Genomic DNA, 27,985 nt, shown 5'->3' with positions numbered 1-27,985 from the left:
GGATGCAGAACCCATGGATACAGTGGGCAGACTCGAGTGCTTTCACTTTGTATAATTGGACGTCTCCCTTTCTTCAGCTAAAGGGGAAAATGAAGGGACGGACAGTGGTCACCAAGCTTTCTTGGTGATAATGAGGGCTAGAAACCTTTTATGTTGAGATACTTTAGAAGGTGAACTGAACATCCTATGGATTTAGTATTTCCATAGCAACGCACCAACCATGGAATAACCGCAGGCAACCTCTTAATTCATTTTCATTTGTTCACAATTCTTCCCTCTTCCCATTGTCTGCACAAATAAAAAACTTGCAGTAGATGGGGAAAAGGGTAGAGATGTCCAATCTTTTTGATGTTCACATGAGTTTGGTTTTTGCATGTCTCTATCAAACATAGCTTAGATGGCTGAATAATGAGGGGGCATAGTTTCTTGATATTAATAGACGTGATAAGAGACGTGATACATAGCATTGTGGCAGTGCACAAGAACACATCTGCATTCTTATGGATGAGATCTTTTCTTTTTATGCATGTTGGGTGTTGGTGTTAACTAGATAAAAGAATTTTCCCTCTTTGTTCATAAATAGAGAAATCTGGCAGAGCATCTTGTTCAGCTTGGAATGCTGTAATTAATCACAATAACCATCTGGATTAAAATTGGGAGTGTTATTAAATAAAAACAAATAAAGTCTTAAGAACATGATAATTGCAAGCTTGACATTTTTAGATCGCGGTGTGCTTTTCGCTATTTCTGCCCTGCAAAAAAAAACAAAAAACAATGTGTTTTTGCAGTTCTCTAAGTGGCTGATGATGTTTTCTTTTCTACTTTTTCTTCCTCTTGATAATTTTGCCATGAAATAGGAGATGCATTTAGAGCTCAGTTGCGTGTGCAGCATGCTTTGTAAGGTGTCTGTGCTATGGGCTTGTCTGGTATGTAATACTGGATCTCTAAAGAATCTTAACTTTTGTAATGGTAGTGTAGTATAATGGCTACTATTAAGAAATCTTGATCCCCATGTCAGCTCTCCCATGATCTCATGGAGTGGCATCAGTTAGTAATTTTTCAGCTCTGTATCCATTCTGTAAAATAGTGATACTGTTTACCTATCTTATAGGATATTATAAGAGTGGCAAAATGATATAGAAATGTTAGTGATCCATTTTTGAGCTGTAATAAAACAAACATCTAGGGCTCTCATTCTCTCTTGAGGAAACTCTTCATCTCCACATCACTTTCCCTCCATTTCATCCACCAACACTTCCTTTTGGAAACCTGTGGAAGCAAAATGCCTCATGCATCCAAAATACTCTGATTGGCATGAATCTCCGTTACTAGATTTCGATATCAGAGGTCTAGAATGTAGACTTGCCAATTCATACGAAGTGTGTGGAGGTTTGATGAAAAACAAAATGAAAGCAAGCTGATTCATTCACATGGCTGTTTTGTCTTAACTTAATTTCTACTTCCAGCCAGATTACATCTGGAAAGTTCAAGTGCTTCACAAGGAATTAGAAGCAACACCCGTCAGTGCTTGGCCTGTCGTAGTGAGTTAATAATTTGTCACTAGGGCCTTGCCCGCATGTCTGGCTGATTACTCTAAGGCTGTTTAAAATGGCCAAAGGTCCTTTTTCTTCTTCTTGCTTGGGGAAAGAGAGAAAACCCTTTGGCATTGTGGCATCTGAATGCAGAGTTCACTAACCATTCTTGAAATAGCAATTGCTTAAACAAATGCAACACCATTCTCAAGCAGCGAGCCTCAGAATTGGAAATGGGATTCTGTACACTTGTAATTATGCACAAGCACATGTGTTACCTGTTTATATTATCCTGCACCCTCCTTGAAATGTGGTAGTCCAAATAGCACTGCTTATTATGTTGAGGATGCCAGAAGTAACTGTTTAGAGTTCTGTGGCTGGATGTTTAATCATCCAGCTCATCAAAAAAATGAGGACTTCTTACTATCCCAGAGGGATTAGCTAGTGGCCTGGCAGTCACTTCTCTTACATTTTACCCTTCTCACCATTGGAGTTGAGCATCCCATATCTTGGATGCTAATCTTCTCTAGAGCCCACTCTACAACCAGAGTAACCATTAGTAACCTTAGTGGATGGGCTGGTCTGAAAGCAAAATGGTGTTCATGAGATAGCTGAGTCTCAAGCAAAGCGATTCCCTTGAAAAAGATGTAACAAAACTGACCAGTTTGGGTTTTTAAAAAAGATTTGTTTTTGTTTTTCAGTAAAAAGGTTTCATGACAGGTTTACTAGCAGAGAAGAGTTGTTTAATCGTGCCTTTTTAACTTTTCCACCTGGTCAGTTTCTGCATGTATATTTGTGAAGGCAAACATGTTTTTGGAAAGGCCGAAGCCGAAATTACGATGAGAAGATGGTAGTTTGGAAACAGGTTAATTATTCTCTTGCTGCTTTTCTGAGGAAAAAAAACCCAATGTGCTTCAGCTTTAGAATAATTTTACCCTTGTTATAAAATTATTGTATTATCTTTCTGACAAGCAAAAAGATGTTTCAAAGCTGTATATTGTCTAGTGGTTGACAGTGTTGCAATTAATGGTGAGTCCACTATGCTTGTAGTACAAAAAGTGTTATTTGATGTCATGAGTTGTGAGGGCTTGAGACCTGTTATTTGGGAAATGCATTGGAAATAAAATAGGCAGTCCAACAAAGACTGACTTGATCCCCACTGCCCATAGTGTAGCCGCTCCGAGCCCTAGGGGAGTAACGGCATATAAGTTCGAAGAATAAATAAATAAATAAATAAATAAATAGTGTAGCATTATGTAGTCTTGAGTAGTAGTAATTGTTTCTGAGCATGAGAACTTGTTTTTGCCATGTTGAGACTAGAGTTGGGCATAATGCAATGACTTGTTTCAGTGACTTGTAATGTATGGGGGAAGCTTTTAGGTTTGGGGTGTGACTTTCCTCATCCTCTTTTTAAAATTCATTTTATATATTGCTTTTTTCTTTTCCTGTACATCTGCTGTATTTCAATATTTTTTCATCACTGTAAAATATTTCATATTTAAAATAGCATTTTCTTTCAGTTTGCAATAAAATGCTGAAAACAGAAGCATCTTTTATTTTCTGCTTGTGGGTAAAAAAACATTTCAATAGGATGCTTATCACTGTGCAGATGTTTCATTTTGGCTCACACAAGATGAGTGATTTAATATCTGCATGATTCCAGTGCTGCCATACAAATTTCCCTCAACCCTACCTCTCCTCCTTTTACTTTCCTCCATCATTGTACTTGTCAAAGTACTTCATTCTTTCTGCTGCTTTTTTGTGGAGGAGGAAAATGAATGGAAGTGTTAATCTACAAGCAGCTCTTGGCTTTCTGGCTCCTTTCTACTGAGAAAAATATGCAGCTTGTTGGATGTTGTAAAAAGACTGAGATTGATATGGAAATTGATTTCAAAAGTAATTTTAACCCATGCCCGGGCATAGGGCACCAGCAGACATGGCAACAAATACAAATGTGGATAGGTAAAGGTAAAGGTTTCCCCTGACGTTAAGTCCAGTCATGTCTGACTCTGGGGGTTGGTGCTCATCTCCATTTCTAAGCCGAAGAGCCATGTGGATAGTCAACTGTAAAACTAGCAAATCAAGGAATCCTTAACCTGCAAATGTGGATGGACGGCTGTATTCTGAAGTGGTTACACTGCTCCTGGAGAGGGTAGCCTAACTATAGAGGTGTCTGTGTTTCACTGTAAGTTTAGGAACTGCGGAAAAGTATCCATGAGAACAGTTAAATAAAAGAATCGAGGCATGCTGAAGGAGCAAATTTTATTCTTATGTATGCATGCAGTTTTCAGGCAGAGGACACCCCAACTTCCCAGGATACTTGGAAAGTGTGATTTTTAGTAACAACCTACTTTTTGAACTGTATTGGGTCATGTTTTTCTTCACATCTGACCCCAGATGCACGCTTGCCAATATTTTCTTGGCTTCCTCTCATCTATCTGTCTCTTGGCCCACACTTCCAATGCTGAGCCAAAATGCTACAGCTTGTTTCCTTCAGATAAAAATGAGCACGCAACAGCTGAGGCTAGCTACTGCTCATTTCCCAAGCAAGCAGTAAATGGGGCAATGAAAAATGCCAGCCCCACCACCACTACTGTGAGAGTGGTGGCATCCTGTGCCTTTCCCTTGGGAAGATTCTGGGAGTCTCTCTCAAAACTGAAGTGTCAGTTGCTTTCAGAAGCATGCCATTAATTTTTTTTAAAGAAAGAAATAAAAGCCCTAAATGCCCCCTCCCTCCTATCTCCATGCACAGATGGTGGCTTATTTGTTGATTATGCTTCCTTCAAAGAGAGCAGCCCGTTAGGGGAGGGGGAGACTCTTGGCATTGGGCTGATTTGCCTTTTCCTGCAGGGTGATGCCTCAAGGCTCCAGGATCAAAGCCACCTTGATCTGGCAAGCTGGACTGAGCAGAAGATAAAGGGTTTGTCTTTGACCTGCATGGGGGAAATGACCATGTTTCTCCAGAGATTAGTTTAAATGCAAGGCTGCTTGTACTGGTCATGAACCTGCTATTTTTATGGTTATTTTTGAGCCAAAAATATAGGCAAGTTTCCATCTGCAAGTTTTGGGCTTCCCTTCAGAATATATTTATTAATTATATACAGTAGAGTCTCACTTATCCAACATAAATGGGCCATAAATGGAACGTTGGATAAGCGAATATGTTGGATAATAAGGAGGGAGTAAGGAAAAGCCTATTACACATCAAATTAGGTTATGATTTTGCAAATTAAGCACCAAAACATGTTCAACAACAAATTTGACAGAAAAAGTAGTTCAATACGCAGTAATGCTATGTAGTAATTACTGTATTTACGAATTTAGCACCAAAATATCACGATGTATTGAAAACATTGGCTACAAAAATGCGTTGGATAATCCAGAACATTGGATAATGGAGTGTTGGATAAGTGAGACTCTACTGTATGCCTTATATTTAAATTCCACCTTTCTTCCCGTGAGCTCAAGGTAGTATGTATAGCCCTTTTCCTTCCATTACACTCATAACAGGCCTATGAGGAAGGCGAGATTGAGAGAGAAGTCTTGTCTGCCTCAAGAACAGCACATGAGTTCCAGGCTAATTGTGGACTTGAATGTGAGCTCCCAAATCTTAGTCCTCATTCTTCTTGTATACTGGTTGGTTGGTTGGTAAAGTATGGATGGATTGGGATAAACTATATGGTTGGAAGGTAAACTATACGGGAGACAAATAGGGGCTTCTGAGACAAAAACCTGTAGGAGGCTAAAAAACAAACTGGTGTCCATTGATCACCTGTATTTTTGTCACTAACTGCCATCAGGTCAACTTCAACATAGCAGCCCTATGAAAGAAATCTCCCAAGTCACAATGTCATCAACCAATCCTCCTCAGGTTTGGGAGAGACAGAATTATGACTTCTTTGAATGAAGTTAGGCCTTTCTCTTTTCCTTTTGCCTTCTGCCTTGCTGCTGCTCAGTCGTTTAGTCGTTTCCGACTCTTCGTGACCTCATGGACCATTCCACGCCAGAGCTCCCTGTTGGCCGTCGCTGCCCCCAGTTCCTTCAAGGTCAAGCCAGTCACTTCAAGGATACCGTCCATCCATCTCGCCCTTGGTCGGCCTCTCTTCCTTTTTCCTTCCACCCCCATTAATAGATCTTTCTTCAAAAGCCTGTCAGCAGCCAAAGGCATGCCTAATTAAAAAGACCTTGGCTCCTTTTCTGCTTTCTTTCTATCAAAAGGCATTCTAGGGAATGTATGAATTATTCCTCCCACTTCAAAAACAAAACAAGAACAACAAAGGAAGACAAATCATTTGGTGTTAGGCTAAGTATAAAAGGTTATAGTAAAGAGCTTTCCTTTGCATCTCTTTACCATGAAAATCATTCTGGATTCTTACCACTGTGGAAGACACTGCTACCCTATGAATGGTGGTACTACGGTATGTCCGGGTGCATTCAAAAGTTCTGGAAATTAAGAGCAGTATTGTTAGGTGTCCAGCTTCGTTTTTAGTTATAGGTATATGATCCGGATTCAGAGCTTGTCCTGGCATAACAGCATACTTGAATGATTGTGATCATAGTCCAAGGCTTGTTGCACAACCACTGGTATGCCTGCACAACAATGAGAGAACCACGATGAATACCTTTATGAATGTTGGCATCTGTGAATAGCACAACACAGATCTTGATCTAGAGAACTATGAAAATGATGCAGTGTATGAGCTTGCGATATGAGGTTCTTTTCTTTCTTTCCTCAACCCATACAGAAGGCTTCCTGCACATATTATTAGAGCTGGTCAGGCTTTGAAAGCAAATTGCATTCACTGCTTTGAAAAATAAGCTGGTACTGCTTTGGAGGCATCTGCGTTGGAGAATTATGAAGTCTAAAGCTTAAATTGTAAATGCATAGCCCTCCAGATGTTTTTTGGACTACAGATTCAGCCTTGGTCACTTATTTGCTCAGGTTACTATGTTATTGGATACACCTGAGTTCTATTCTACTGAATTTTATTTGGAATAATGGTATAAATATATGTGCTTAGAAATACCCTAAACATGTGCAAGTTATGTTTTGCTAAGGGCTAAACTATGTTGAGGGCCCGAATGGTGTAATGGTTTTAGTGTTGTACTAGGATATGGGGAGTTATTTTTGTTTTGTGACTTGAAGTTGTTTCCAACTTATGGCAATCCTATCACAGAAATTGATCATAGGGTCACACTGGATGACCTAGCAATTCCTAGAGAGGTATTCTCTTAGGTATTTTTTTAATTTGTGGTTTTCCTACTTTTGTATATTCTATTCCTCTTAACCCCTGCGAAAATGGTGGGCCCTCCTGTATTTCTGCCTAACATATGTAACCATTACTTGGTGTGTATTTGACTCATAATGCTCTTTCCTCAAAAGTGAAAGATAAGCGGTGTTTGTGTGTGTGTGTGTGTGTGTGTGTGTTTCCATCAGCACTGCCAAGTTAAAGCTTGTCTGGTTCCAGTGACCGCTTCATGTTAAACCAGAACATTTTTCTCCTTCGTAAGTGGCTTTAATAAAGGAAACAAGATCAAAAGGCAAGGACTTAGCATAGGCATATTTTCATATGTAATGTTTCTGTTTAAGTTGCAGTTAGTGTTATTACCAAGTCCATCAGTTTAAACCTTTGATCGCAGTGTGTTTGCAAAAAAACAAAACAACAACAACAAAAAAACAATCAAAACAATGAATTCAATATTGGAAGTTATCACTTATCCACAACCTTTTTAAAGCTCGGGCCATTTCATGTAAGAGCGAGGATTAGCCTATGCAGTGAGTAGAATCGTGATGATATTTTCTAAATGTTGTTATTTCAAGTTGTTGCATGCAAGCTGTGCCGTCGCGCCTGGGGCTGTAAACTCTTAGTGAAAGAGGCATGGACGTGACATCTTTCCCCAGGGGATTGCTTCTTGCCCTCCTTTAGGGAAACTGGAACTCCCAAGGACCAAAACACTGTAGTTAACTCAAAAACTGGGTTTATTCTTCACAAAGGGGGTAAAAGAAAATATACATTACAGTCTTTGGTTGTTTAAGTCCATGAAGCTTGTCCAGATCCCTCTTTCTCTGGCTGTGAATGCCGGAGCAAACTCAGCCTCAGTCCAATGACCTATATCTGAAGACAAGAGTCTTCCTCTGTTGCCAAAGGACTGATGTGAAGGCGCTTGAGACTCCTCAACGTTGTTCAGGTTGGCCCTGAACATGAAGTGTGAGTCCCAAGGGTAAGAACCTCAGAACTGGTGCTGAGAGGTAACTTTTGAAGGGCTTTTTGAGCCAAGCCTCTCTTTCACGTCCATCCGATACAGAACTTGCTGATGGAATGAAAAGAGGAAACACAGTCCTACTCCAGGAAGAGGTGGAGCCAAATAGTTTAGCTAAGTGAGCAATATAACAGGTACAAACAACATTGATTGACAGATATAAATAACCAATCCAACTACATTTACAGGGTAAAGGCAAAATCAGGCATGATACAACAATTCAAATCTTGCAACTTATAGTTCCAACACATAGATGGCGCCACTCGCGCCGTCACACAAGCTATAGGTGGCAGAAAGGGTTTGATGGAAGTGGGGTGACTTACGTGTACACAAAACAAGCTAGGAAAGTAGAAGAAAGCAGCTTTCCTGACATGCTGTTTTTCTATAATCAGAGTATTCTTTAAACAGGAGAGTATTTTTGTTTGTATGTGAGTCTTAAAACAGAATGAGTATTTGAAGAAGGTGTCTGACAATTGATATTTTCCCAGAAAAACCTCACCATTTGGTTTTTATGTGCATAAACTTCCCCCTGCATCTAGTCTAGAAAGTTGCTGATCCTGGGGAGTCAGAGCTGCTCTCTTTTTAGATTCTCAGATATTTGAGATTAACGACAAGTTAAAGTGAGGGAGTGACTCCTTGTTCTCTCCTTATCTAAAATACCTTAGATGATAAATAGATTAATGAGTCCTTGTGTCTGAAGTCAGACTTGAAAAAAACAAAATTAAAATAGAAGTGCTATATTTTGAAAGCATCTGTTCCATGGAAAGATTGGGAATGTACAATAATGAACAGGTACAGAGGGCCCATGGCCTAAATTTGATCCACAGAAAGATGTTACATCCTTTCCTCTTTATTGACAATCTTTAGATTGGGTGGGTATGACATTGAGAGAAAGATAAGGAAAAGAGTAATAACCTATGACATTGAGAGACCATCTTCTTCCTTAGCAAGCCTACAAGAAGCGTCCTACCCACAGTCTTCCAATAACGAGTTAGTAGTGTGATACTTCCCTACTCCAGATCTGGAGTTTCAGGCTTTTTGTCTGAGCTGTCTTGATAAACATATGCCTGAATTTATATCAGTTCCCCAGAGTGGAGAGTCTGTGGCAGCCATCAGTAAGTTTACAAGATCAGGCAGGTTCTGATGCCTTTGGATATTTAGATCACTTAGCTGCCATGAAACCAACAAGAAAATTAGGTTCATACTTGATGGAAGAGGGATACTATGTGCAATCTTTAGGCACAACAACCGCCTTATTAGGCCAGAAGTAGAAAACCTTTAGTCATCAATATTTTGGGGGCTTTTGCACCTGTAAACTTTTCATGACCTGTTTAGTGGCAATGGATTATGAGCCCTGTACTACAATATGTGTGAGGCAAAGGTTTCTGCTATCCTACCTATCCTTGACCAAGAATATAATCTGAAAACCAGATTAATTAAAATCACAAAGCCACAGCATCCAAAGAGATTGAGTGTTTTCTTCTTCCATAGTTGTGATGATGCTTAGTGTCTAATTAGGCTAATTACTAGTTTTACTAAAGTATAGTTGTTGTAAAGTCTTTTAGTTCAGATTTCCAGATCCTATATGATGCAGTGACAGCACAGCAAGATGTTCTCTAAAGGAAGCCACAGAATGACAAGAGCTTGGCACAAGGAGAAACTTTCACTGAATCATAGAATCCTAGAGTTGGAAAAGACCACATGGGGCATCCAGTCCAACTCCCTGCCGTGCAGGAAAAGCACAGATAGCCATCCAGCCTCTGTTTAAAAGCCTTCATCACACTCCAAGGCAGAGAGTTCCACTGTTGAACAGCTCTTATAGTCAGGAAGTTTTTCCTAATGTTGAGATGGAATCTCTTTTCCTGTAATTTTAATCCATTGCTCCGAGCTAAATGCATTTGGTTTTAGGGGTTAAAGTGGTGTTTTATAAAGCTCACAGTGATTTTCCTGTAATTTCAGTTTGATAAAGGCAATGAATATGGCTCTGTAGAAAAGACATTTATTTGTCTATGCTACCTTTTAAAGAAAACCTTTTTCCTCACCCCAAACCCATCTTTATTTCCCTTTCCTACCTAGAATCCATGTTTTAAAGCCTTACTAAACACTTAGTTGTGCTTCATAACTATGAAGAGAGGAGCAAAAATGAACTATTTTATAACTGCACCAAAATACTGTAGCCTTAACTAATGAAGTTCTAGGGGATGTATGTGTGTAGAATGTCATTGGGAGAAACAAAGACAGTTAAAAAGATTTCTTCCTTGTCTTTATTTGCTCTTTTGAGAGAGCTGCAAACAGAAAAGACCAGACAACTGTTGAAGTGCTATGTTTTTCAGGAGGCTAGGGAACAGAGCTTTTTATAGACTGTCAAACAGCTTGCTTTTTGATGTTGATAGCAGGATGAAGTTCGATAGTCTTGCCATCAGGTGCAAGGAAACAAGTACCATGGCCCTCTCTACGGATGTTCTAATGCTGTATAAAACTCCTGTAGAGACTCTGACCCCCCCCCCCCCCCAAGCTTGGAGCATATGAGATAAGAAAAGTGTGTTTCCTGTCTGTTTAAAAGGGCTCACAACACAATGGAGTAATTTTGCAGAGATTATCTCAACATATATGTATAGGTTCCATTTTAAGGGTGTGAAAATGAGTTTGGAATGTTGTATAATTGTTGAATCTACAATTTTCTGGGAAATATCAACATGACAGACTGGTCAAGACTTCTCTAAAGAAGTCAACAATGAAGGCGTCATATAATCACAGGTTGCTTCAGAAACACCAAGACAGACCCCATATAAACTATTGATGGAAGTGCTATGGAGAGGCAGGAAGGAGAAAAAAAACTAATGGAGGTAGGAGATGAAAAGAGATTGAGAGTCAGTTGATGGTCGGTCATTGAAAGTAAATGCAGAAAACAGAGCGAAAATGCGTGTGTGTGCAAAGCAAGACAAGCAGAAAAGAATTGGGATGTGTTGGTCAAGGTGAGAGCTGATAAAAAATAACTGACAAATTAGGGGATGGAAATGGCTGGAAATTTGCTCTGAGAGGGTTGAGAATAATAGTAGTAGTAATTACTACTACTACTACTACTACTACTATTATGTTTCTTACCCTCCTCTCCCCATGGCTCAAGGTGAGTCACAGCACAGTTAAAAACATGAATACTATAAAAATTCTACAAAGACACATTGAAATTCAGTTCCATATAAGCTACAGATCAAAGTTTGTAAAATATACATTAATCAGACAGGACAGAGACCAAAACACATGACATGGGTTTAAAATTTATGCTTAATGACTGGCTGGGTAGACCTGACGGAAGAGATAGTTCTTCACGTGGTTTTAAAATTCCGACAACTGATCTAGCTGTTGGAGCTCTACTGGCAGGCCGTTTCACAGTCTTGGGGTGGCCAATGAATAAGTCCTCTGGAGAATACTGATGTAAGAGATTACGCATATATTTGTAGTTATATATTTCATTTATATCCTGCTTTTTTATTTGTATCTTCTGTTCTCACTGTAACACAGCTAGATGCATAGCACTTCACCTGGCCAACAAAGACAGAAGGGCTGTTTAAACAGGAATATCTTTGCCTGTGTGGAGAAAAAAAAATAGAGAGCGGCAAATGAAAGCTTTTTGGGATATAGTTCCAAAGCCTAGGAGCAATGACTGAGAAGACTCTCTCTCATGTCCTCCCCAGTGGGTCTCAATCCTGAAAAAGAAACTGTTGTGCCCTGCCTCAAACCACAATAAGGGGCAGGTAATAAAATAAAAATAATAATTATTATTATTATTATTATTATTATTATTATTATTATTATTATTAAATGTGACTACTACTACTACTACTACTACTACAGTAGTCAAGGAGCCAGTTTTAGTCTGAAGAACAGGCCAATTTTTATAAAATTCCTAGAACCATTGTTGATAGCTATTCAGAAATTTGAAAGTGAAGTAAAAAAAGCTCAACATTTAATGAATTTTGGAGGGCGGGGGTTATATAGGCAGCCAGTTCTGTGTTGCATTTGTTAAACAGCAGCTTCCTGAGAGTTATAATAACAATGGAATGAGCTTGATGAAGGAGTCTGTGGAACCCCTTTTCCTGTTAAGATGTTTTAGGTATAGGATATCCTGTTTGGGAATTGAAGGGTTGGTCCAAGCAGGTCTGATGTACATTTATAGTCATCGAATCACCTGAAGTCTTGTTCTTTCCCATCTACTTCATGTTCTGTCATCTTTCACCCAATGGTTTTCTCCACCTACTTTCTCTGCCCCAAAGAATCCATTAAATAAATGTAAGACAAATGTAAAACTTCATTCTGCTCTCCAAGCGTGCACCACACAGACACACTGGAGATTTTTCACACATAGTTGCTCAGAGTGAGTCATTCCAATCTGTGATTTGCATTTGCCCCACATTCTTAGTATAGACTCCTGAATGTTAATATTCTTGTAGCCTTAAGTAGATATCTGTGATAGGTGGGTAACAGTAATGGCTTACCTATGCAAGGTACAAGTGCAGGCTGACAGATAACATTTTAAAGCAAATATGTGCAAAGCACCTTGAAAAACTGAACTATATGATGGTAGCCCTTGTAGCTTGTTCTATGGTCAATCCTGAAATCTAGTAAAGAAGTGAAATACTGAAGTTTTATGAAGTTCGCAGAGCTTTTGCCTAAACCACAGAGTAGCCATAAGCATTTAGAGATAGACCATGTCTCCCCACAGTTCAGAATGTGGCCTGCAAATCAGTTTGTGGCTGTCAGAGAACATAAAAAATTACATTTAAATCTGTCTGTTTCCTATTGCAATGAACAAATGGAAAGTGTTGTGGCATTATCCATCCTATGCATGTATCTACAACTTTTGGCCTCAGAGACTTTTCACTCTACACAACTATAGTGCTATATTCCATGGGATTCCATAAGTTTTTGCCGTGGCAGTTAGATTCAGTATGTTATCATTGTGTACTGTCAAAGGGTCCTTGGAGCCAAGTTGGTCTTCTCTGCTTCTCTCCCTTTGCTTCCATTCACTTGTTGAATCTTCGTGCTTTTTCTCTGCCTTATCAAAAAGCTTGCTGCTATCTTGCCAGGAGGATCTGGGGACCATTCCAGCAACATGTAAACACACCAGGCGAACAAAGAAATTCATCTTTTATTTGGATAGATTTCCAGGCGAGTGCAGGGTGGGGATCAGAAATGTATTGTGTATTGTTATCTTGTTAAAAAAAGAAAAGTCTTGTAGAATATAGTTTCCAATTGAACTTCAAGCTTCCTCTTTGAATACCTAGACGTTTCTTCCCTCTAACAGCCTCCACTGTGAAATGGTTTAAGGTGATGCAAGGGAGCTGGCGGTGTGTTATAATTGAGGCTAACTTACCTCTTTGAAAAACACTTTATGTGTGTGTCCCCATTTTTCGGCCAGAGATGCTTAAATGTACTCTTTTGACCTGTAGACTTCACAACACCTTTTTGTTTGACAGCAACCTCATTTTCAGAAGCTCATTATAGTGGTACGTTTTGAGGGGCCCAACCTATGAGAAGAAATTGCTCCTTCATTTTCTTTTGTGTAGAAATAGAATCAGAACACCAAAGAGCACCAAACAAAGATAGCCCTGCTCAGATTTGCGTATATTGTGAGCAAGCTTCATGGTCATATAACTGATACAGCACATTAATGCCACCATCCTGATAACTGTGGCTCTCATTAAAATCAAAACCAGAAAGTTCCAACTCTTAAGCTAAGTTGGAAGTTGTTTCATGTGTGCAGAAATTTTGAACAGGCTCCTTGTGGTCAATATAGGAGCTGTTATCCTTTATGTAGCTCTCCATGAGTAGGGTCAGTGGAGTAAATGATGTAAACTTGGTGGGTATTTGTACAGTTTAAATGGGTCTCACAACTGCACTTAAATGACAAAAAATGAGTGTGAGATGCAGTACAATTAAAAAGCACCACAGAAATAGAAATAGTGATATACAGACATATACTTTTTAGGCAGGTGGGATATCAATAAATGATGTTGGTGGGCACAGCAGGTTCAGGCTCTATTATGATTAAATGGGCAAAAGAGAAAGCCAGAATCCCATACCCTCCAGTTGTCCCAGTACAACAGAGAAATTTCTGATTACAGGCAGTCCCCAGGTTATGAGCAAGATAGGTTTTGTAGGTATTTCTCTTACGTTTAATTTGTATGTAAGTCAAAATGGGTACATCGTTTTAAGTGTAACTCCAGACAATTTTTTTTTTAGTTTTGGATATTATAGGGAAGTTTTTGCACCCCGTAAGCTTTGCTTTGCTTTCTGTGCCCTGTTCAGAAGTTTTCACCTCCCTTTCTGTCCCTGTGACAATTGGATTGTGAAGATTTTGGGTTGTTGTGCAAACAAAGATTGGTAATAAAGCTTCAGTGGAGACACTTCTTTCCTATCATAACTTTTTCAGGAGTAAATTTCCCTCCTTAGAGCTCGGTTTCCTCTTACTTCCTGTTGTCTCACCCCCATTTGTAACTAGGAGTCATATGTAAATTGGATGTTTGTAACTCAGAGACTGCCTGAAATTCTCTGTCATTCTACTTCTTCAGCTGTATTTGTCCCAGTTTTCCCCCCTCTCCATTCTTTCAATTGGTTCTATGTTCCGGTTTTCATCTATTAAATATTGGAGAATTTGAAATCTAGGGAAAGAATGTATGCATAGAATGGAGCAGGTGCTAATGACATACATTTGCTTGCAGGGTTCAGATAGCAACTAGTTCAGTCCTTCCCAGTCCAGTCTTTCCAGATGCGTTAGACCAGGGGTCCCCAAACTAAGGCCCGGAGGCCGGATGCGGCCCTCCAAGGCCATTTACCTGGCCCTCACCCTCAGTTTTAGACTTAGGCTTGCCCAAAGTCTGAAATGACTTGAAGGCACAACAACAATAATCCTAGTTGATTATCTCATTGGCCAGAAGCAGGCCCACACTTCCCACTGAAATCCTGATCAGTTGACACTATGTTGGTTTAAATTATTTTTATTTTTAAATATTGTATTGTTCTTTCATTTACTAATATTGTAAATGAAATATTGTAAACAAATGATATGTTAATAATATAATATATTGTATATACATATAATATTGATAATAATATTATAATGTAATACAATATAATATTTATTTATTTCAGTATTTCTACCCTGCCCTTCTCACCCAATAGGGGACTCAGGGTGGCTAATAATAATAATACAATATAGTAATATTGTATAATATAATAATATTAATTATATATTATATATTAAATATAATATTACTAATAATATTACGGTATAATGGTATAGTACAATATAGTAATATATAGTGTTAATATTGTGCTATGCTAATAATATAATATATTGTATGTACATACAACTGGTAAACCGCTCTGAGTCCCCTTTGGGGTGAGAGAGGGTGGGGTATAAATGTAGTAAATAAATAAATAATTGTTGCTTGGGGGGGGGGGGTTGCACTACAAATAAGACATGTGCAGTGAGCATAGAAATTTGTTCGTTTTTTTTTTCAAATGATAATTTGGCCCCTCAACAATCTGAGGGACCATGAATCGGCCCTCCACTTCAAAAGTTTGAGGACCCCTGCGTTAGACTGTACCTGCCATTATCCCCAACAGCATACTGTAGTTATGCTGGAGGGAAGGGGACTGCAGAAAAGTGAACTAGTAACAGGGCTGAAGTGAGCATGATCAAAAACATTAAAAGAAGCTAAAACCCACAAAAAATAACCTACAAGATTACTTCAGAACAACAACAGCAGTAGGTATGTCATCAAGACAGGCCTTCTGTTTGGTGAATAAAAAGTCCAACATCCTAGATATGATGTTTGATCCACAGATATTCGAAATCATAAACAATGGACAAACTCGCATGCCTAAAAGCTCTAAAAGACAAGATCACCAGAATTCTGCTAAAGCTGCTTTGTGACTTTGTCTTTTGAGTTTGATGGCACAGTTTATAGGCATACAGATTCTGCCAGTCAATTTATGCTTCAGTCAGCGTGTTGATGGAAATTGCTGACACCCCTTCCATGATACGCTGCTTTTGTTTGGCCAGCTTGAAATGTCTACCTTCTTCTAGAGAGAAAGAGACAGGGAGAGAAAACAATAGATTGCTTGCAGCCTCCAGTCACATGTTGTTATGTTGGTTTAGCTCAGTGTGGTGCCTGAAAAGAGAGCAAGGAAGCCCTGTAGGCCTTTTGATTCTCCCCAGCAATAGGATATTCTGTTTGAGCATCACAATGAGTAATTTTTCCCTTTCCCACCACCGGCCCAGTTCCTTATCTCATGGCTCAGAGATAGCTTTGGTACAGCAGGATTTTTAAACATTCTGTAGATATCAACACATGACCCACAGAGATTACTGTGTGTTATTTACATAGACTGACAATCTAGATTTTAAAAAAGTCACAGAATTATAGAATCATAGAGTTGGAAGAGATCTTATGGGCCATCCAGTCCAACTCCCTGCCAAGAAGCAGGAAATCGCATTCAAAGCACCGACAGATGGCCATCCAGCCTCTGCTTAAAAGCTTCCAAAGAAGGAGCCTCCACTACACTCCGAGGCAGAGAGATCCACTGCTGAACAGCTCTCACAGTGAGGAAGTTCTTCCTAATGTTCAGGTGGAATCCCCTTTCCTGTAATTTGAAGCCATTATTCCACGTCCTAGTCTCCAGGGAGGCAGAAAACAATGACTTCCCCTCACATACAGATACATGGCTGTCATGTCTCCTCTCAGCCTTCTCTTCTGCAGGCTAAACATGCCCAGCTCTTTCAGCCACTCCTCGTAGGGCTTGTTCTCCAGACCCTCGATCATTTTAGTCCCCTCCTCTGGATACCTTCCATCTTGTCAACATCTCCTTTCAATTGTGGTGCCCAGAATTGGACACAGTATTCTAAGTGTGGTCTGACCAAGGCGGAATAGAGCATGATTTCCCTGGATCTAGACACTATACTCCTGTTTATGCAGGCCAAAATCCCATTGGCGTTTTTGCTGCCGCATCACATTGTTGGCTCATGTTTAACTTGTTGTCCACGAGGACTTCAAGAGCCAGGCCTCCCCCATTCTGTATCATTGGGAACTGTTTGCATTTTGATGTAGACAGTGCTTTCCAGTCTGGAAAATCGTTGTCACTCAGCATATATCTCATCTACTAGTGAGCAATCAAATAGTAAACAGCCTCTGACTGTTTTGTCCTTCTCCAGTAATGCTGCTTTTAAAAAATATCTTATTGACTTTTAAACAGAGTTTAGAGACTGTGACTGACTTTTGGCCAAGTCATTTGTTCTGCAAGACCTTCTGTAACTTAAAATACATCACTTTATATGGAACTAATAAATCGTGGTTCTTAAGCAGTAATATGATCAGAGCAACAGGCATGAGTTAAGATGGTTCATAATAAAAGTAAATGATCTTTTTACTGTTTGGTCCATGATTTCATAGTTTTAAAAGTGGGGGGGGGGAGGGAGAGAGAGAAATGTATGCGTGTGCGCGCTGGGGGGACAGAAATTGCTACACAGATGTTCTCTGTAATATGATGGTTTGTTTTCACTAAAGTGCCAGTTTTACCCACTGGGAGCACCAAATGTGTCTTCTCCAGCCAGGTGGCAATTCCTCTGAGCTGGCAGTCATGAAGTTTTGGTTGGCAGGAGCTACTGCCAACAGCTGCTTCCATATCTAGCTAGCATGGGTTCTAAATTTTGCAGGTGTTACATGTCTGAAAACTTGTACCTCTTGAGTCCATTCCTTAACATACTCTACTGTTGTTTCCTAGGATAACTAAACTTCCAAATATTTTCCAACCTTTGAAAGAAAAAGATAGAAGATCTTCCCATAAATTCCTACCTCCTTTCGTAGTAAAAATCAGATGAGTTCATAGAATCATAGAGTTGGAAGAGACCTTGTGGGCCATCCAGTACAATCCCCTGCTAAGATGCAGGAAAATCACATTCAAAGCACCTGTTTTGTTTTGTTTTGTTTTGTTTTTGTTGAAGTACTGCTTCTGTTTGCTGCAGTTCCCACCCCACCTATATTCCTTTCATTATTCCCAAAGATATCCTCAATTCCATTTGCATGCTTTCCTTATGGTTGTCTAAAGCAGAGGTCCTTTCTCAGAGTAAATGCCAGCAATGCATTTTAGGTTCTCTGTTGCTTCTGTAGTAACCTTTGAGAAGATGGTATCTGTCGATGCCATGTAGTGAATCAGCGTGATATGAAGGTTAGAGCATTGGACTAAGACTGGCTAAATACAGGAACAGATTTCCATTCAGATGTGAAATTCAATGGGTGTCTTCAAAACCGTCACTCATTTTCAAGCTACCCTACTTCATAATTATGTCAGTCAAAATGTGGAGGAGCACCCTGTATCCTGCCTTGGCCGCCTTGGAGCAAAGGCCAAATAACAATGCAGCAACTTAAAATGTGAAACAAAGGACAAATGGAATCTTGTTGCAGATTTTTTCACATATTGGATGACAGATATGCAGACAGATCCTTACAGATGCTAAATAGGAAAAGTACGTTAAGCATACCTATTACGTTCAGTGCCTGACGCTGTGAGGGTAATGTTTAGAATCCAGAAGGAGCACAGCCTCCATCTAGATAAGCCTGTGAATTAGGACTGGCTTTAGATACAACTGTTGAGTTCAGAGTGTGTTGAATGGAAACAAGCAGTACAGAAAAAGGAGATTATAGAATCATGAAATCATAGAATAATAGAGTTGGAAGACAACGCATGGGCCATCTAGTCCAACCCCCTGCTGTGCAGGAAAAGCATAATCAAAGCACCCCTGACAGATGGCCATTCAGCCTCTGTTTAAAAGCCTCTGAGGAAGGAGCTTCCACCACACTCCGAGGCAGAGAGTTCCACTGTTGAACAGCTCATATGGTCAGGAAATTTTTCCTAATGTTCAGGTGGAATCTCATTTTCCGTGATTTGAACCCATTGCTCTGAGTCTTCATCTAGTGCTTGAGGGAAGTTTGAAGTGTATCTGAATTGTTTTAGGAAATACCCATCAACTGGGTAAAATACATAGTAGTGGGAATCCATAAAGGCAATGAAGAGGCCCGGTATTAGGTGATTTTATGGGCCACAGTTTGCACATTCCATGTAGTGGAGGGAATTTTGTTATTAAAAAATTCAAATTATGCTTGTGGCCTTAGCTAAACACATTTGTCATGTTGTGTATATCTTGCACAACTAATCCCACTGTTTTTCATTATTGATTACAATATTGAGGGTCAGTGACCTTTGTGGAGCCCTAAACCCTCTGCCCGAGTCAATGCAAATCTAATTTATGGAACTAACTGGCTTTTTTCCTGAATGACCTTATCTCCATATAGTGATAGTCCTGAAGGCCAGAAACTTGTTCTTCTTTTATAGTAGTGGTTCTCAACCTGTGGGTCCCCAGGTGTGTTGGCCTACAATTCCCAGAAATCCCAGCCAGTATACCAGCTGTTAGGATTTCTGGGAGTTGAAGGCCAAAGTATCTGGGGATCCACAAGTTGAGAACCATTGTTTTAAAGGGAAAGAGAACATTATGTATTAAATACATTTAGACTTACTAAAGTGGAAGGAGGTGGAGTTGAAATGGTTCTGAAGAGAAGGCTACAATTGTAGTTTTTGCATACTAATAGAGCAAAAGGGTCACTGGTAGTTCTTTAAATTGATTGGTGTTATCAGTTAGGTTGCGTTTGGTCTTTGGAATAAAATCTTGTAGCAGGGATTTTTGCTACCTGGCTTTGACAGTATGTGGGAGGGTAATCTTTGAAGTGCTTGTATCTGTCTCAAATCAAATACCGTCACCTCGCAGTACTGTCTCTTCTCTGTCTGGATTTGTGATTCAGCTGCCCTTGCAGGAGACGGGGGAGAAGGAGGAGGAAGGCAGGAAGGAAGCTGGAATGTGTCTCTGCAGAGCAAAAGTAAACTCGGTGTTCAGCTGTCTCAGCATGTCCATAAAAGGAAACTCCCTAGTTTTAAGTCAGCTGTGGGAGTTATCTCTCTCCCCCTTTCCCAGAACAACCTCCAGGTCCTGTCACTGAACTGGTTAATCTGGCCCTTGGAATGCATAGAGCCAAGAGCCTTGTAATTCCAACATGGTTCTGAAATCAACTCTCCACACCCCTTGTAATGGAGGTTGACTGCACCTCATAGTTTGGACTGGGCAAGGAGCAAGAATCCACTGTGGTTCCTTCTCCCCCTTCCCATAATTGGACTTTGAAAAGGTACTTGTCCTTTATTTTTAGCAGTCCATATAGTCAGGAGAGCAGCAAGTCATGTCTCCTTTGCCTGCAATTCTCTTGTGTTGCTGGATTTTTTGACAGATCCCAATGATGTATCATCAGGACAAACTAGTGTTGTAGTGCAAACTTCCTTTGTCCCAAGCTTGCTTCAGCAATATCAGAGGTATTATGTGGATTGCCAGAGTGGAATGTTTACCTATATGTCAGCACTGAAGTACAGGTTAATACCACATGGAAACTAAAAATAATGGGAATACATAACACACTTCAGTTCTGTTTATTTGCTCACCTAATATTCAAAGTATGCACCTGGAGGTAAAGGTGTGATTACCTGACTGGATCAATTTTGTTTAAAAATCCATTTATTGTTGTATTTGGAATGAGTGGTCTTCTCCCCTCCTTTTTTTCTTCTTCTTCTTTTTGAAATTTCTTTGAGTTTACTGATGATAATGTTTCTTTCTTTACCACCTGGTGACAAAAATACAAAAGATGCCTTTTAATCACAGTGGAAAGTAGTTCTGGTTTCTTAAATTGTAAGTCGGAGTATATGAGTAATTAATGATTTGTCTTTGATACTGGCCTTCCTCACCTGAGAGGATGGCTCTCTCTCCCTCCTTCCTCTCCACAGTTCTGTTAGGACGTTTGAGAGAAAGTAACTGACCCAAGGTCACGCACAGATTTTTCATGGCTCTCTGGGGACTTGAGCCTGGTTCTTACATGTCTTAGTTCAGTTATCTAGCCATCCTAAAACTTGACTTTTGGCATATATAATTGGTAATTTTTCCATACCTGGGATGTTTTTCTCCATTTAGTATGCCAGTATGGAACAAATGCCCATAGGTATGGATGAGTAAAGAGGCCAGTGAATAATTTTTCCTAGGTTCTGTAAATTTATTCTAGGACCATTCAATATGGTTGTCTTTAAGATCTTCGCATCATAGCCTGTTTAAAATGTTAAAAATGTAATTGACTTAATAAAAGCTTTAAATAGCTCTGATTTAAAGAATGTGATCTCCTATTAAGAACCATAAAAATACTTGGGAATGAAAAGCGTTATAAAGGCTGAGCCAAAACTGGGTATGTCGGTTGTAATTGTCTTCATGAAATACTTTACAGTATTGTAGCACTGCTGATCCCATTTTGTAGAATCTTCTTGCATTCTTGTTTGTGTTTTGCATGCTGGATAAAGGAAGGTTTTAAAAATAGCTGTACTGATAATCCCTTTGAAAGGAGAGAAACATCAAAAAGAATGGGCTGATTTATGGTAAAAGGCAGTAAATCTACGTTATTGGATTTCAGGTAGGTGGGCAGGGGGATAGACTGCTTATGGATGAAATAGATAAAAAATTTTAAAGGATTTTTTTAGTCTGCTAAATTGTGACATTCTACAGTCTGTTCCTGAAACAGGCAGATGTATATAATTCATGGAAAGAATTGGTTTAAGATACTGTCTTTTCTCAGAATCTATCTATATTTTAATAATAGCTCCCTTTTCGTTTGTAAACTGTCCAGATTTCTTTCTTTCTTCCTGTCTTGCTCTTGCTCTGTCTTTTTACAAAATTGCCTAGAAGCTTAACACTCTTTCCTACAATAGCATTAATTTGTGCTCAGTGCACATTTTAAGATAGTCGAACACCCAGAAGTATAGCTTTCTGCATATCTCTTTGCCAGCGGCTCATTCATTACAGGGCAGATCCAGTTGGTTAACTAGCTGCCATATGGTGCCAGTAAAGAGGAGGGGGAGAATTACCTGCAGGAACACAACACAAATCTTTGTGTTTTTTTAATAAAAGCATAAGCTAAGAGTTTTGTCCCAGTCCTAATGGAGCACCAGTTTTCCACACACACGTGTGTGTGTGCTTGTGCTTATGTGATGTGATGCACACCCCACACCATGCTAAAGTATGTGAGAAGCAGGTTTCATATTTGGGTGTGGTGGTTTTTAACCATGTCAGCATAATTACCTGGAAGAAAAAATTAGTAGGTTTGCTGACTTGATGAAAACAGCCCCACCCCACGTCAGGCCACTTAACTCATGGGTGCACAACCCAGCTCACTGTGTAGTTTGGAGCCCTTGAGATTCAGTGTGGCACCAACTGCATCACAAAGGGAATATGCGAAACGGATTTTGGAACTGGATTTACTGTGTTAGAAGTTTAGCACATTTAGACTACTTGTCTTAGGCCTAAAAGAAGCAGTCTACCAGTGTGTCTCAGACTATCTGATGTGGGATTCAGCAGGATTTTTGTTTTCTTAATGTTCCAGGACCGGTTCTCTGTTTGTTGCCATTATTTCTGTTTTTCTGGAAAGCTTGCTGTGTAGACTGATAGGCAGTTAGACTGAACTCATCCTCATATATCGTCTTTGAATAGCCATGGAGTGGTCTAGAAATCCTTTACCTTCCCTCTTTGGGAATGAACAGCAGATCTAACAGGTCACCTACAAACAGATGTCGGATTTTTTTTGTCATTTTCAATTGTTGGAAAAGAAGCATGCTGAGAAAGATTTTGGAATCTTTGGTTACAGGTGTTTCAAATAACTCCTTACTGTTGGTAATACTGGATGGAGTTTCTTGAAGTCCAAAAGGCGATCAGATGCCTATAAATATATCCTAATATCTGTGTCAGGAGATACATATTCAAGAAACCCTTTCTAATTTCCATTTGAAAGAGTCACACTCTTGGGCTGTATGGGACTCTCGCATTTGAACTGGGATCGCAATATTCATTCTCTTAGCTATTTATGCCACTGCATCTTAAAATTCAGTGTTTTGTCTTCTAGTGCAATTTATGGAAGAACTCGGTAATGATCCAAAAACTGGGAAGTGATCCAAAAGTGAGTTGCAAAAACTGTCAGATTAACACAGTGGCCAAGTCTGCTGTTCTCTGCACCACATTGACTTCCCTGGCTACTGGCAAAAGGGAATGCCAGGATAATAAGTCATTTTTCAAAGAAATGTGTACTTCCTTTACATTTTGTTCTACCTGCAATTGGAAGGGGAAACCTGTTTGACTGGCTTCCTTGAGGAAGGAAAATGTGGCAACTTGCTGCTGTTTCTTACTTAGGTGTGTCCACTTTTCTCATGTTCTCTTGAAAGGCAGGCTCCTTCCTTAATCGTCAGAATCTAGAGCTTGGAGAAGTTAGTTTTTTTAGACATATCTGAGAGGCATCCCTCCTCATTAGCAGGGTCAACACTTTCATTGAGCTTTCCATCATAACCATGAGATCTCTTTCTTGGCCACTCAACACTAGTTTACACCCCATTAGCATATAGATGAAATAATATGATTTACTCCTTTAAAACCCATTCTCTCAGTGTGCTGCTCTTGACTATTCTGAACATTATTCATAAACAAATCCACCATTACTCTGCACATCTAGATAATTTTTAAATGAAGTTTGCCATTGAAAGTTCTGAACACCTAATAGGTACTCTTTGCTTCCTTTTCTTGAAACCTTACCAAGCCATAAAAGAATTGCTCTTTCCCCATGACTGCTGGGTTTGCCCAGAGGGTGACTTTTTGAAGAGGGATTTTTTATTTTATTTTAAAAAACACCTTTTAGAAGGCAATGAGCTGAATTCTGTTGGTAAGTTTTGCTTGCATAACCAGCCAGTTGCAGAAATCATTTCACTTTTTACTGGTTTGTATAATGTGGTCTCCTTTTTTAGCTGTTCCCATGTTGTTGCAAACTGTCTGTAGCCCTCTCAGAAAGAATCATTGTCAGCTCTGCCTTTCTTTCACCATTGTTGTTACTTCATTTCCATGTATCTCTTACATTATGTTGTGCTGTCTTTTTGCAAAATCTTGGCCAGTGTCTACTGCTGGCACCGGCAACATATGGTCTATAGGCCACAAAGCTGTGTTTATGAGACTCCAAAAATTAGGAGGCAAAACAAGGAAACCAAGTTAAAACAAGCCAGTCATTTTCGGTACTCCTCCCATGTCATTCATTTTCAAACAATTGGCCTTACATTTGCCTCTTTCCAGTTCTCTGATACAGGTAGAGAAAAACCTGGTAGTTCCAAGAAGGATCCAAAAGTGCAGGCAGCTATGCTGATCCCTGTTAACAAACCAGGTCCAGTCATTTTCAACTCCACCACAAACAGATCCTAATAAGCCTCAACTGTATATTCAGGACCACGCTAATGGGTCTTTTTATGCATTCAACACCAACCAATTCTTAAATATTTTCTGGGAAAACCCAACTGTGAGAATTGCAGCTAAGCTGATAGAAAAATGAGGTCGCAAGCCCCCTAGTCTCAGTGCTGTGACCCCATAAGCTCTGGCTCCACCGCATTGCTGAGGGCAAAGCTGACATCCTCTCTGAGCTGGTGCTTGGTGGGCATAATAGGCATTCTCTACACTTTTTCTTTTCAAACCTTAGGAAAATTCTGAAGCAGATTTCCAGGCAGACCTCAAGCCAGACTTCTGATCTCACCAGGGGAGACTGATAACATCTCAGTTTAATATCTCCATACTTTTCTCCCTTGATCCTCACTTGCCCACCCACCTTAGCAGGTGGCAGTAATTCACATTGCTTTTGAAATCAAATAGCAGTGTATCCCAAAATAAGCTTGCTGAAAGTGGTGAGTGTTTATTTTTAGGCATTCTGAGGATGGCCTAGAAATAAAATCCTTTTCAAACATCCTCTTTTGTTGTGTTGGCTTTCAAAATCTCGTTCTTCCCCTTCTTGGCTGCCTTGAGATTTTTTTCTGCTTTAATATGAAACCACATTTAAGAGTTTTTCACTGGTGTTCATAATAGCTGTTTCTTTTCCAGATCCTGAGTTAGGAGTGCCTGGTCGGGCAGCTGATACCTCTCTCCTTGCTCTTTTCATTCTTATGATTCACACTTTAATGATGGATGGTACATGGCTGGTAGTTACAGTGTAACAATGGCATATTTTCCTGTAATGATCTTTTTCTTATTTCATACTTTTTTGTCATAGTAAGAACAGAAGCATCAACAGTTGTATTTCGCATGGTGTTATTTTTCCTATCAAAAATAATTTTTTCAGAGGAATGTGAGGGAGTGGGGAAGTAATATTACATCGATTTCTATCTGTATAAAGAAGAGAGTTTCACCCCAAGTTGTAATGATGCTATCAGAAGATGAAGGAAGAGGTTAAATAATCTAACAGGGTAAAAGGAGCATTATATGGTATATTTCAAAGAGGTAGTCATGTTGGTCTGTTACAGCATAAAGAGGAAGAAACTATTTTGCATTGGTTGGGGTTGTCCCTTTCAGTATCTATACCTCTTTTCAGAATACTAAAAGCAGAGAGAGAGAGAGAGAGAGAGAGAAAGAAAGAAAGAAAAAGAAAGAAGGAAGGGAGGGAGGGAGGGAGGGAGGGAGGGAAGGAAGGAAGGAGGGAGGGTCCTTGCCCTGGAAAGCAAACCGAGTAGGAGGCAAAATATTCTGGTATTTTTATGTATGTGTGTATGTAATATATAGAGAGACAGAGAGAATTTGCAGACTCATTAAAAGGTATATAGGGAAAAACAGAAAAGGAACAAAGAAAGGAAAGAAAATACATCCAATGGCTTCCAACTTCCTTTACAGGGGTTATATGAGGATGGGGCAAAAAGCTTTGCCTCCTGTGTCATAAAAATGAATGAACATATAACAGCAGGCGTTGCTACAGATCATAGCCTGAACTATCCTCTACACAAAACTACTGCTCAACATAGTTACCATCAATTTGTACACATTTGCCCCATTGTTTAACCCAGACATCATTTCCAAAACCCATTTTGGAAAAATTCAGGGTCTTGCTTTGTGACCCATGATTTTAAAGCTTTTTTAACATCATTCAAGTCATTGAATCTGAAATCATGTAGGTTGCCTTTTTGAACCCCTGAAAGACAACTTATGTGGTTTCAGATTCAATGACTTGAATGACGTTAAAACAGCTCTAAAATCATGAGTCATGAAGCAAAACCCTGGATTTATCCAAAATGGTGTTGATGCCTGGGTTAAACGATGGCACAGTGTGTACAAAGTGATGGTGACTATGTTAAATGGCAGTTTTGTGTAGAGTATGGTTCAGGCTATGATCTGTAGCAGCTTCTGCTATTATAGTATATGTTCATTCATAACGTTTTTATGACACAGGAGGCAAAATGTTTTGACCCCCCCCCCCCTTATGCATCTTTCATATATTTCATATACTTCTAATTCAAACCTACTGATTATTAAAACTTTAGTTATCATAAGGGGGAAGGCAAAATTATGAAAGGTAAAAGTGGGCCATGATCAGTTTAAGAAAATGTTTAACGCCTGGTATGATTACCATTAACATATCACTTGTCAAAAAAGGGAAGAGAATTATACCATATTTGTGGAGCAAACTGTGATCATTATCTGCAAAGTTTTCATAATTAGCCAGAACTCTGCAAAAGCTGTGAAATCTTTTTCTGTGTATTTCAGTGTTTGTGTTCCTGTCATTCGTTGCAGTTTGCAAAGTGTTTTGGAATTCTTATATCCATGCCAACCACATGCAGTACATTAGCATGAGAGAAAGTCTGGCAAATTATCTGTGTTATCCAAGAGCTTGAATTAACTGGAGGGGGAAAGAGTCCATTTACTGGGCAGGGATTTGAAATTTGTGTGTTATTGTTTTAAGGGAGTTCAGAGCTTTTGAACAACTCTCAGATTTCTCTAGGGAGCTTTTGTCCAAAGGAGTAATTTCTCCATGTCCAGGGGAAGCTACTAAAAGGGAGAAACTCCCTGTAAACAGGTGAAGGTGACAGGAAATGGCAAATTCATCGTAGCAAAGCACAATATTAAAAGGTTATCTAAGCATTCTGGTTTGTCCGTTATGTAGAACTGCGTACTGGATAGGATTAATTGTGAGCATGAATCTTGAGCACAGTTCCCTAACCCTGTTGTTCTTCTTGCAGAGCAGCCATGGAGGTGGTGAACATGATGGAACAACCCATCAAGGTGACAGAATGGCAACAAACCTACACTTATGATTCGGGCATCCATTCTGGGATGAACACCCAGGTGCCATCAGTCAGCAGCAAGTGCTTGATGGATGATGATGACCTATACGGCAAGCAGTACACCATTAAGAAGACCACTACTTACAGTCAGGCTGGAGCGGGGCAGGCCCAGGCTCAAGCTCAGGCTCAAGGTATTTTTTTTTCCTGGAAGTAGCTACTCATTTGTTAACCTCATAATGTGCCTTTGTCCTGCTATAAAAATCAGGCAGGATATACAAGGTTGGAAAGTGTGGGCTACCAGATGTAGAATTGCAACTCCTGGCATTACACAATATGGCTTGTGATGATAATCTAGTAATGGCTCTGGGAACTATATAACATAGAAGTAACAGAGAAGGAGTCAGTCGTCACAGTGTTGGACTTGGACATTGTGAAATTAGGATCCAATCCCTGTTCGATCATGGAAATACACTGGCTGACCTTGGGCAATTCACACTTTTTCAGCCTCATAGGAAGAGCTAGTTGATCACAATGTAGTAGAAGTGGAAAGGAAGCATGTCCTCCTTCCATACATGATCTAACAGCATTTAAATATTGGAGAATAGGAAACAGGAGGCGACCATACCACTTGTAGGATTTGGGGAAACTGTGTTTTGATTCATACTCATCCACAGTCTTACCAAGGTGGAGTGAGTTGCCAGTACTCAGCTTTGGTTTTCCTGTTAGGGAGTGAAAAGAGTGCCTTGGGATATTATGGTATGAAAGTAGGCAGCACAAAACCTATATGTAGTTTCATATATGTGATGTAGAAGTTCTTTTTTTTCTCTGTGTTCTTATTCTTGTCTTGTTCTTTTGGGATTGTTGGCAGCTTCACAAAAATCCCCGTCCTTCAAAAAAAGTGAAGGATGTGCAACTTTTTCTAATTTTATTAAGCAGGGCAATTTTTGTAGATGTGGGGCTAATTTTGCCCTCATGAGACACCTTCCCAA

The 27,985-nt window shown here is 39.6% G+C and overlaps 1 protein-coding gene across 4 annotated transcripts in view; it reads left to right on the top strand.

The window, feature by feature from the left end:
* Window positions 1-27,985, top strand: part of jup (junction plakoglobin) — a 77,642-nt gene that overhangs the window by 34,592 nt on the left and 15,065 nt on the right. For 3 of the 4 annotated variants that reach the window (XM_062983886.1, XM_062983885.1, XM_062983883.1), the window contains exon 2: window positions 26,952-27,187. In XM_062983886.1, the coding sequence (XP_062839956.1) occupies window positions 26,959-27,187 (229 nt within the window). In that variant the 5' untranslated portion in view covers window positions 26,952-26,958. The remainder of the gene's footprint in view (window positions 1-26,951; window positions 27,188-27,985) is intronic. The other variant, XM_062983884.1, reaches the window with a different exon arrangement.

This window comes from Anolis carolinensis, chromosome 6, assembly GCF_035594765.1.
Source record: "Anolis carolinensis isolate JA03-04 chromosome 6, rAnoCar3.1.pri, whole genome shotgun sequence".
In the NCBI taxonomy this organism is placed as follows: domain Eukaryota; kingdom Metazoa; phylum Chordata; class Lepidosauria; order Squamata; family Dactyloidae; genus Anolis; species Anolis carolinensis.
Note: the sequence above shows the minus strand (reverse complement) of the source record. Positions and strands in the feature narration are given on the sequence as shown.